The following is an 11,800-nucleotide window of genomic DNA, read 5'->3' as shown; positions in this document are numbered from 1 at the left end:
TGTGTGTGTGTGTGTGTGTGTGTGTGTGTGTGTGTGTGTGTGTGTGTGTGTGTGTGTGTGTGTGTGTGTGTGGTACTTTTTGAATCAAAACAAAAACCTAATTTAGAAGTTTATAAATTAAGATCTTTGTAGAAAAGTTTAACAAGAATGTATAAAGATAAATGTCAATAAAGTCTACAATACAGGAAATCATTTTTAATTGTTTCTTTAAAAAAAAAGACATATGACAAAAATTTTCAAATCTGCTAATTCATACAAGTATCACATATAAAAGATATTTTATTTACAGAAGCTATATAATCTATAGAAAATTTATTTGAAGTTTCAAACTATTTTATCCAGTATTTTTCTATGCAATGCAATAAAACTAACCATACAACCAGTGCATCAAATCACTGCACCCAGGCATGATAGTTAAGTAATTTTTTACTTGCAGAATAACCAATCACAATTGTGTTCTTAGACAGTTTATGAGAATGTTTAATGGTCATATAACACAACCTTTTAGCTGATACGACTAAACACACAGACTCTCACAATTAAAATATCCAAAACACAAACAAGTTTAGAGTAAATAACACAAAATCTGACATTTTTAGTACAATGAAAGATAAAATCTTTATTATTGGTAATGACTGACTAGTTTCTGTAACACAGTCACCATCATCAAGGTTAGTGTTACCGAAAATTGTCATCTATAGCCAACAATATAGATTTTACCTTTCATTGCACCAAAAAACATTGGATATTATTGGTTTTTTACCTTAATATATAATTACAATATGCCTGAAAATAAATTCTAAAAAACTGGTGCTCTTGTTTACATTGATAGAAGCATAAGATCTCTCTAAAAGACCAATCAATTGAACAATCCAACAGAAATATCCATAACAAAAACTATTACAACTGAAATAATGATAACAAATTGGTAGTTTCATAGATTGTCTAAAATAAACTCAAAATTAATATACCTGTTAATAAACATTCATGTAGTGTCTACATAACCATGTAAAAATGAAGAACAAATTCCTCAAAAATATTAAAGAAAAAAAAAGCCAAATATTTCAGAATAGAGATCTGTAGTGTTTGGATGTTCCTTTTCAGGTTTCATATATATATACATATAAATGCATTAATCTCTCACTGCTCACTTGCATGAATTCATTACAACATGTGGTTAATTTTTTTAAATCAATATAACCATTTACAACAAATAGGCTTCACATTAACTTCTAAATTAACGTATTGCCACACTAGTCATCATACATAACTGATACACTGAACACCTAAAAAACATGATTTTCATAAAGTTTATCTCTACAAGTATGATAACAGCAGTCAGATAAAGAATAAATACTGATCACTTGTTACTCTTATTTTTTGTTGTTGCCTGAAGAAGTTTGTGTAATATAAAAAGAAAATGAAAACTTGCTATTACAAAATGTTAAAAAAAGTGTAACCAACATATTTTACCACATATAAGTTCACTCTGAAACACAAGGTGAAAGTATTTTCAAACTAAATTTATTACAAACATTTTTTATTTTGTGAAAAAGCTACATGAGGGTTATCTGAGCTAAACACCCCTAATTTTGAAATGATATAAAAAAGGAAAGGCAGTTAGTTGGTCAACATCACCCACTGCCAACTCTTGTGATATTCTTTACCATTGAATAGTGGGGATTGAATTCAGTTATAGCACTGCTACAGTTGAAAGGGCAAAGGGTTAAGCATGTTCAGTGATGGGTTTCAATCCTATAACCAATAGGTTACAATCTAAGCATCTAACCACCAAGCCATGCCAGCCATATAAAAATGTATATTCCATTCTTTGAAACTAAGTACAAAAGTAATTTAATCAAAAATACCATGAAACCATCATAATTTGAGTAACTTTGGAAAACGGCACCCATTTAATCTTTAAGAATGGTTATCAGATTGGATATTTCCTTAACACCTTCAATTATATGATAGTCTGTTATTTACTTGAATAGTTCAAACACATTGAAACTTAAGTTATATTTGCATTCATTACTACATTATGGGTTAGATATTTGATATGAATCGGTACATATGTCATCAGCAGAGATACAAAGAATCTGTCACCAGACTGAAAATTGTTCTGTTTAAATAACACTTAATGATTACAAACATTTTCTCTCACTTTAACATCTTTTAATTCTTGGGACAGGTAATTTTTTACCAACATTCAAGATCAGAATTATCATATAAATCATGACTACAAAATTATCTGAAGTAGAAAATCTATTCATGCATAAAAACATTGTTTTTCTTGTTCAAATAGATTGATACTATTATTCTGTAGTAACACCTGTATCATTACTATAATTTTAACAGAAAGATAACACTGTTTAACATTTATAGAGGGACAATCAGTCCAGCAGCTTTATACCAACATATATTTTAAAAGATTTTGATGAAAACATCACCAAGATGTGTGCCAAATGAATATATCCAGTTATCAGCAGTCCAGAACAGAACCTACTTTGGTTTTCATTTATGAAAGAGTAAAATAACTTACTTAACATCATGAGGTTCAGTTTTATCATGATGCTTTTCAGTGGATGTGGAAACACTATCAGCATCTGGCACACTTACAGCTTCTCTCGTAGACACTACAGGACTTTGTTCAACTTCTTGATGAATAGCGTTTTGTGACACTAGGAACCTGTGAAATATATACTTAAGATTACCTAAAAACCTAGATACCTGTTCGTCTTACCTGCTTTTCATCTTGCTACCAACAATATCACAAAAAATTAATAAATAACCTATATATATATCTTCTGGCAACCAATCACTTCAGACACTAATCTGAAGAGAAGAAGCTGCACATAAAATAGTTACAAGTTAGAAAAACAAATGATAACACTAGAAAAATGTTAATCTAGGTTATTTACTGAATGACATTTTGAGCCTAAGCATTACATCAGGTGATATTTAAACAGTCACTATTTCGTTAGTGACTGTAAATATCACCCGATCAATAAATCACCTTCTAGATTAACAACTTTCTAGTGTTACATCCCTGGTAGCCAGTCAGCAGCATCTTATCATCCATGCTATGGGATAGAATATCATTCTTATAATGTACCCACAACTTAAAATGCAGAGAATATCCTGTGGCATTAAAAAAAATCAAAGTCCAGTTTGCTAGCTCCAAAATAAAAAGCTCTACCATAGAGCTAACCTACACTAAAGGACTAACTGTCATTCTTATAATGCATCCAAAGATTAAAGTAACAAAATTATTTTGTGGTATAGTAGAGAGCTCTACCATATGGCCAGTCTGAACTAAGGGATTAACTGTTATTAATGTAATGTACTCAAAGCTTAAAGTACAGAGATTATTTTGTAGCATTATGTAGAGCTGTATCATAAGACCAATCAACACCTCAAAAAGCCATGCAAAACTATTTTTCTATTATGATCAAGATTATTAGCATATATTAGACTATAGAATCCATTCATACACTGACTGCAAGTCCTCGAAACATCTTACAACTTATCACCTTCTTACTGTGGGTAGGTCAAAATGTATATGTAATGACCTTTTATATAGTTACATTCAAAGTTTAATAAAACTACTTTAATATTGATATATACAAATAAACTTGGCATCAAAACATAGTAAATAAATAACATTTTAATATTATATAAGTTTTAAGTTCTTAATTTTATAAGGAAATATTTAAAAAATCCCCAATCTTCTCTAGTATGAGAATTGCGAAATTTGTTATTTGGGTCTCCCTTCTTCTCAAATTTATTTACCACCCCTCTAAGAAGTACTTAATTCAGTGTAACTTACTCAGTTTGAAAGGTTTATCTTGTGATATTCAGATTGAGCAGTAAAGGAAATTAATTTAAGAAAGCCAGAACATTGTTTGTTTGTGCATATTCCTATTCCGTGTTCTTAGGTGCATTATTTAAGTAAATAAAAAATATTTAGTGTACTAATACCACTATTACATATAAAAAAGTAAGCTAGTTTTATCAGCAACTGACAGAAGAAGAAGAAAAAAGGTAAGTACTATACTTTTTGTTTTTCATCCACAATCTTTATTATGGTTGTAAAAGTAACAAAAATTAGAAACATTAGATAAGGTTAGAATACGTGAGATAATGAATAACAATAATAAAAATACTACATGAGGTATGCTTGCGAGCAGCTTAAATGTTAAATCGTTCAATATGGTAATATAAGTTAAGTGTTTGCTGAGTGATTTACAACTTGTGTGGAGGAATTATTAGTTCACGGTTCAAAGAGCAATAAAACAATCAAATTAAGTATAAACAATTGTAGTTTTCTGTTACAACTTGCAGTCATTTTAGAAAGAAAAAAAAGGTAATTTATATATATTTTGTATCGTTTTAAGGTGGTTACAAGGTCTGTCAAATTCACCGAGTCTGTACAGTTAATGTGGAGAATATAACTCATAAAATATAGTTTTCCTTAAAAAACTTTTGATATATATTTAGGACACTGTAGAGATTAAGCGTATGAAATTTGAAAATTTTCAGATCAAGAAAAGTATTTTAAATCTTAACATAAAAAAATCACTTTGTAGTTGGAGCAGTCAACATCCTGACTCCATATATTCATGGACAAATCTTTAGTAAAATTACTTTAAAATCAGATATTTTGTGTACAAAATATTTGTAATATTTACTGAAAACTTGCCAAATACACAAAGCATATTAAAGTAATAGCATGGGAAACTCTGATGGTTAAAAAGTTGGTCATACTGACCAACATCAGATGGAATTATTGAGTATTTACAATTATTTAGTTTTTATTAAAGTTTCTTTTAAACCATCTAGTCTGTGTGTACAATTTGATTCCCACATATACTGTTAGCAAAATTAAATTAAAAATTTAGTAGACAAACCCTTATGCTTTTTTGCTGATACATTAAACTTAATTGATCTGCAACAAGGTTTTATAGCAAAATGCAAGGGGTCCCCCTACCAGAAGCACTATCAACAAATTTCAAAAACAAAAATTCTGGAATTTCACGTAACAGGTTTTGCTTAAGAGCATTGGCATTTTCTACTCAATGGCACGTTATATGATACATGGACTAAACAGACAGCCAAAATCCCCTAAAGTTCAGGTGTATACATCCCTAATATCGTACTGCTTACCATACGAATGGCAACCAGTCAGCAGTTCCTGTTGCCCTTGCAACTACTCTTAACCAAATAGTGGAATTGATTGTCACAGTTTTATATAATGCCTTCACAACTAAAGTACACGGCTTGAACCTTTAAACTTCTGATCAGCAGCCCACCATGCTAACTGTTAGCCCACATCTGGTCTTTACTCAAAGGACTTATTGTATTAAAATTTAATAAACTGTGTGAAGGAGTCAGTAATGATTAAAATCCAATAATTCAGATTACTTTGATGATGCCGTTTGAAATTTTACACTAAAAGATACATTTACTTTAGATAATGTGCATAATCATAAAAATTATATCAGCTATTCACTATTAACACTTTCTCTACAAGCATCTTTTTTCTGCATGTCACAAGGTTTTAGTGACTTACGTTCAAAATTTAAATAAACTACTTTCTTTTCATGGTATACGAAGTAATTTGGCATAAAAACATAGCTAATAATTCAAATTTTAATAGTATATTATTTGTTTTGCGTCCTTAATTTTAAATGGCAATATTTTTAAAAAAATCCCGCCAGTATGAGAAGTGTGACATTTTCTCTCTAGGCATCTCCCCTTCTCAAATTTATTTACCACCCCTACAAGAAGTACAAAACTTAATGTAAATTATTTATAATGTTGTCATTGCTCAAATATCATAATCTCTATAGCCTTCAATCTTATTTTATTACTGAGCCACCAAATAGAAAATCAGACCCCTTCTTGCCTCGCCCACTTGTCACATCCTCTTTTTCAGAAATTATTAGAAGTTCTCTCTGACATTTAATACTGTATTATTTATAACCAACAGAAAGCCAAGGTTTTAATCTATCAAATGGTGTATTATATTACATTGTTTTCTGTACAGAGAATTCTCAATCATGCTTTCAGTTCAAACTTTATTCCCACGAGAAACACATCAACACGTTTGCTGAATTTTTCACGGCTCTTGTCACATAGTTAGAAAGCCAGAAAAATTGTGATAGTTATGGGACATTGTCTACTTTATGGATGTGGTTATTTTGTGTTCTTTGGTGCATTATGTAATTAAATAAAAAACTCAGCTCAGTAGTAACATTAGTATAAAAAAAGTAGGATTAAGTGTCATCAACAGTCAATGGCATAAAAAAAAAGACGACCAAGGTAAGTAGTTTATTTCTTATTTTTCATGTGTTTTCTTTATTTATTATTATAAAAGGTAACTAAAATGTAAAAATTGGAAAGTTTTTATGCTAGGTAAGGTAAAATAAAAAATAATTTTTCACAAGGTACACTCAAAGGTAGTCCTTGCATTATGGAATTCGATATCGTAACGTGAGGTACACATTTGCCATATACATGGTGCAAATATTAGTTAGACACAGTTCAAAGGGCAATAAAACAATAACATTTAAATATAAATAGATGTATACTGCTAAAAGCCTAAAGCTATTTAGGATAAAAAATATAGTTTCATGTTACAATTTGAAGTCATTCTAGTAAGGAAAGTAAGAGTAATTTAGATTTGTTTATACTTTTTTTTTTGGTGCTTACAAGGTCAGTCAAATTGACCAACCTTGTATAGAGTTAAGGTAGAGAAAATAACAGATAAAATATAACATTTTACTGAAAACAAACAATCGAAATTTATTTAGGAAATTTTAGAGATCAAGCAAATGAAATTTGAGATTTTTGAGATGAAGAGAAGTATTTTTAATCTTAACATGAAAATCACTTTGCATTTAAAAAAAAGACTTCATGATAAAATCTAATATTTTGTGTACAAAATACTTGTAGTGTTTACTGAAAGTCTGCCAAATTTTGTGAAGATACACATACTGTATTAAAAATTATAGTATGGAAACTCTAGCAAATATAAAATGGTTATGAAGTCAGTCAATTCAACCAAACTCGTGGCAAGAGAGTTAAACTGCCTGCGTTAAAAACTGTCTACAATAAGGTTATACCGTGCAGAGTATTACAGGATAGATTTCAATTAAGGTTTAACAGATATGAAGAATTAAGAAACAGATTAGATTTAGCTACTAACAGATTAGCCTACTCAGAGTAGCCAGTGTAGCTGTAGTAGTAAAAGAGAAACTTTTCCGATACATCTCAGAGCAGTTTTGAATTGAAATAAATCAAGATATGATACTTTATTTGTTTTTATATATTATCAAAAGTTTTCCAAGATGCCCCTTTTTTTCTGCTAATTAATAATAATAAAAAAAAGTGATTTATTTACAAGTGACCCAAAAATATTCACAGTTATGCTGAGAAATGCTGCTTGCAATTTCACTGGTCATGCTTGGGGGTTAAATGTTTAAAAAAAATCACACCTGAAAGACTATTTCTGACTAGTTTATTTTAATTTTACTGTATTACTTACAAATGCTAAATTCATAGCATGCAAAAGCAGTATTGGAAAGTTATTTCCCAATGCTAAGAAGCTAACATGAAGTAGAATTATTTCACTTACTTTTCTTTGTCTTGAAGATCTTTGTCACATGGGCCAGGATTTGAATTGGGGGGCAATACTATAGGATAATTCTCACTTTGGTTTATGCCACTGCTGAAAGAATTGACAAGGTAATTAACATGTATTGATTCACAACAGTTTACTATGAAAAAAATAAATAAATAAAAAATAACTCAGATTATTTACATAAAAACCAAAATATTTACCTAGTAGACTCTGAGGATCCAGCTTTAGACTGAGGGCTAGATTTCTTATCTACTGTTTGAGAATTTGCCAGAACCACTACAAAAATATAAATAAATTCAATTTCAGCGTTAATGTGAAACATTAATTTTGTTTGGAGAATATTTAATAGATCTATATATTATAGACTGTCTTCCTTGTTATTACTGTATGCCAATGAACTCAAAAGTCAATGTTAAATCAATTTTTACCATATATTTTTAAATTACCTATAAACAGTTATTGAACAAAAACATACCCTACAACTAAAAATATCTTTGCTTAACATTTAACATGGTTCATAATGAATTGCTCAGATCAATTTCAAGCACTTTCTAACAAGCTGAAATCTACATCAAAATCAATCAGATTCCACTGAAATTTTATAAAATTCCCATTTATTTGTTCAACATATGAATGTAGGTTAAAAAAGAAAAGAAATACTTTATTTATTGTGCGTAACTCCGCAACATGCGTTAAAGTTAGATATATCGATATATTCTGCTATTATAATATTTTCAAGTACTTTTAAAAAAAAAGGCCCCTTTACAAGCCCTTGAAATTCAATTCTCAATTTTAAGGATTTTCAGGGATAGATATGTACCCTGATTTAAGACAATAGCCTTCTTGAGAATCATAAACACTGTTTTAATTCAAGTTCAATACTTTAGTCAGCATTTCAGATTTTAGAAAGTTATTTTAAACTAGAGATAAACATCTCCCTCCTTAGGCAGAATTCTTCTTTTTTTTTGCATTTAGTCAGCTTTACTGGGAAATTTATAATTATTTATCATCTCAAAAAACTAAATTGACGTTTCTAATTTAATATAGGTAATTTTCAAGCCTTTACAAGCTTTCTCTGAGATATTCACTCAAATTCAGCCACAAACAATGTCAAAAACTTCAAATTGTCGATCAAATACACAGAAATAATAAAAATATTTCTCTGAATATTTACTCACCAAATGGTTTACATTAATAAAAAATATGCATTCAATTAATAAATGCAGTAATAAAAGTTTTTATAAAATAAACCACTAAACAGTAACTACGCAAATATAACTTACCATACTTACTACTAGGATCATTACTTGTTTCCACTGTTTCCATTGGAGTGGATGAAGAAAAGGCTTCAGCACTATTGATGAAGTATTATTTATGTAAATAAAAACCACTTTATACTCACTTTAAAGCACAAAAAAATACAATTTCATTTACTAAAGTGTCATTGTAATAAGTTTACAACAATACTTAAGGTAACTATTCCAAGAAGTACATAGCCGTTCAGATATAAAGGAGTCTCCCTTAAATCAATTTGATTCATATACAACACTAAAACATCTCTAGCTTTGCAAGTAGCTTTTAACTGAAAACAGTCTTAATTCTAATCCTTAACACACACTTAACCAAAATTTAAAAACTGTTGAAAATTAACCAATTGGGCATGAAAACTATAACCTTAATTACAGCTCTGGTCTAAAAAAAAAAATAACAACAAAACAGATACAAATCTGCATTGGTTCTCTTATGCCAAAAGAAGTTTTTAACTTTTTTGACAAAAGACAGGAATTCAGGAGTATAGACATATTATATTTATGAAGCAATAATACGATGAATGTGGCATCACATAGGTCAAAGGGTGTATGTCATGACACCTTAGTTATTTTCAAAACTTAAAGAACTATATTATCATTGTATGTCAATAAAATTGTAATGTTTACTAAAAGCTTGAAAAATTTCATGAATATACACAATAAATATTAAAAGTTATAGAATGGAAACTCCAATGGTAATTTTGGGTGGTTGGTGCAATCCACCGTGTCAATAGCGAAAGAGTTAATGTGGTTCTTTTATGTATTTTCAATACTTGAAATAAAGGAAAGCTTTCAAATTCACTCTCTCGTTAGGGGTTAATCGAATTAGACTAATTTGTGACCTCAAATTGACCTTTATAGTTTCCATACTATAACTTCTAATACGTTTTGTGTTTCTTTATGAAATTTTGCAAGCTTTCAGTAATCATTAAGTCAAAAAAGCAGAATTTTTAAGGAAGTATTTCCACTAAACATTTCTCCATGAATATAGTGAGTCAAATTGTTGACTGTTCAGAGGGCAAAATGATTTTCATGTTAAGATTTAAAAAATGTTTCTTCATCTGAAAAATCTCAGTTTTCATTTGCATAATCTCTAAAATCTCCTAAATAAATTTCAAACGTTTTTACAGTAAAACGTTTTATTTTATCTGTAATTTTCTCTACCCAAGCACTGTATGAGGTAGGTCAATTTGACCAACCCTGTAACCACCAAAAAAAATAAAAAATAATGAAATAAATCTAAATTACCCTTATTTTCTTTCTAGAATGACTTCAAATTGTAACATGAAACTTCATTTGTTAATCCAAAATAGCTTTAAACTCTTAACAGCATACATCTGTTAAACTTAAATTGTATTGTTTTATTGCTCTTTGAACTATGTCTAACTGATATTTATGCCATAAAATTTATAAATCACTTGGCAAATGTGCAGCTCATGATATCCTATCGAATTACATAATGCATGCTACTCGCAAGCGTACCGTGTGAACATTTCTTCTTCTTTTTCATTTTACCTAATCTAACCTAACAGGTTTCTAATTTTTACATGTTACTTACTTTTATAATAATAAATAAAGAATGCACAAGAAAAACATGAAATAAAGTACATACTCAGGTCTTCTTCTTAATCCTACTTTTTTTATACTAATGGTACTGGTGCATTAAATAATTTTTTAACCCACTAAAATTACATAGAACAATCACATGTAAAAAGAAAACAATGCTCCCCGACTATCACAATTTTTTTTGCTTTCTAACTATACAACAAGAGCTTTTAAAAATTCAGCTAAGGTCATTGATGTGTTTCCTTTGGTAATAAAGTTTGAACTGGAAGTGAAATAGATAATTCTGTGTAGAGAAAATGTGATGTAATATAAAATTTTATAAATTAAAACCTTGGCTTTCTATTGGTTATAAATAATATGGTATTAAAGTTCAGAGAGAACTATTGGCAACTTCTGAAAAAGATAAAGCAACAGGTGGGTTTGGCAAGAGGGGTCTGATTTTCTATTTTATGTGTCTGTAACTAAACAATATTGAACATTATGAAAATTATGCTTTGCCTGAGTGATGCCAATATTATAATGAGCAACTTAAATTAAATTTCGCACTTCTTTGAGGGGTGGTAAATAAATTAAAGAAGGGATGCTAAATAGAGAAAATGTCACAATTTTCATACTAGTGGAAATTCAGGATTTTCTTTAAATATTGCCTAATAACATTAAGAACTTAAAACTTATATACTATTAAAATTTGGATTACTAGCTACATTTTTAAGACAAACTTATTCATACACAATGATAAGCAATTTAATTAAATTTTAAACGTAACTCATTAAAACCTTGCGACATGCAGAAAAAGATACCCAGAGCTAAAATGTTATATTAATTTCTCTTTTTCTGTATCTATTTAACCCTTTCAATATGGGTCACAGGTAAAAAGCCATGTCATGTCGTTTGTTGAGTCACATTCAAAATTTTATTGAAATATTATTTCATGAATTTATGTCAATAGGTTTGGTATCAAACTGTAGATTATAATTCAAATTTTAGAACTATATATTACTCAATTTGTTAACTTAAAAGTGGTTATTAAAAACACAGATAAACATCAATTTTGTGTGTCACATGGTATGTTGAATGCAGCACTGGTTCAAAGTAGATGCTTGTGAAGTCAAAATACTAAGTCTATAGTTTCATATGAATTAGAAACACAAATTACAGATATTGACAAGCTAGAAAATAAAATAAGAAGGTCTTATCTTTTCTTTTCTATTTGCTAAGATATTGCTCACGTAATAAATCAAACATAGTGGCACACAGCTCACCTCTTTCCATTTTTGGA

The 11,800-nt window shown here is 29.2% G+C and overlaps 1 protein-coding gene across 1 annotated transcript in view; it reads right to left on the bottom strand.

Annotated features, from left to right (window-relative positions):
- LOC106458040 (serine/threonine-protein phosphatase 6 regulatory subunit 3-like) overlaps window positions 1-11,800 on the bottom strand; it is an 81,577-nt gene that overhangs the window by 4,122 nt on the left and 65,655 nt on the right. The window contains 4 exon segments of the mRNA XM_022384178.1: window positions 2,543-2,689; window positions 7,640-7,732; window positions 7,846-7,921; window positions 8,929-8,999. Coding sequence (XP_022239886.1) covers window positions 2,543-2,689; window positions 7,640-7,732; window positions 7,846-7,921; window positions 8,929-8,999 — 387 coding nt within the window.

Source organism: Limulus polyphemus, unplaced genomic scaffold (assembly GCF_000517525.1).
Source record: "Limulus polyphemus unplaced genomic scaffold, Limulus_polyphemus-2.1.2 Scaffold408, whole genome shotgun sequence".
In the NCBI taxonomy this organism is placed as follows: domain Eukaryota; kingdom Metazoa; phylum Arthropoda; class Merostomata; order Xiphosura; family Limulidae; genus Limulus; species Limulus polyphemus.
This window is presented reverse-complemented; position numbering and strand designations above follow the sequence as displayed.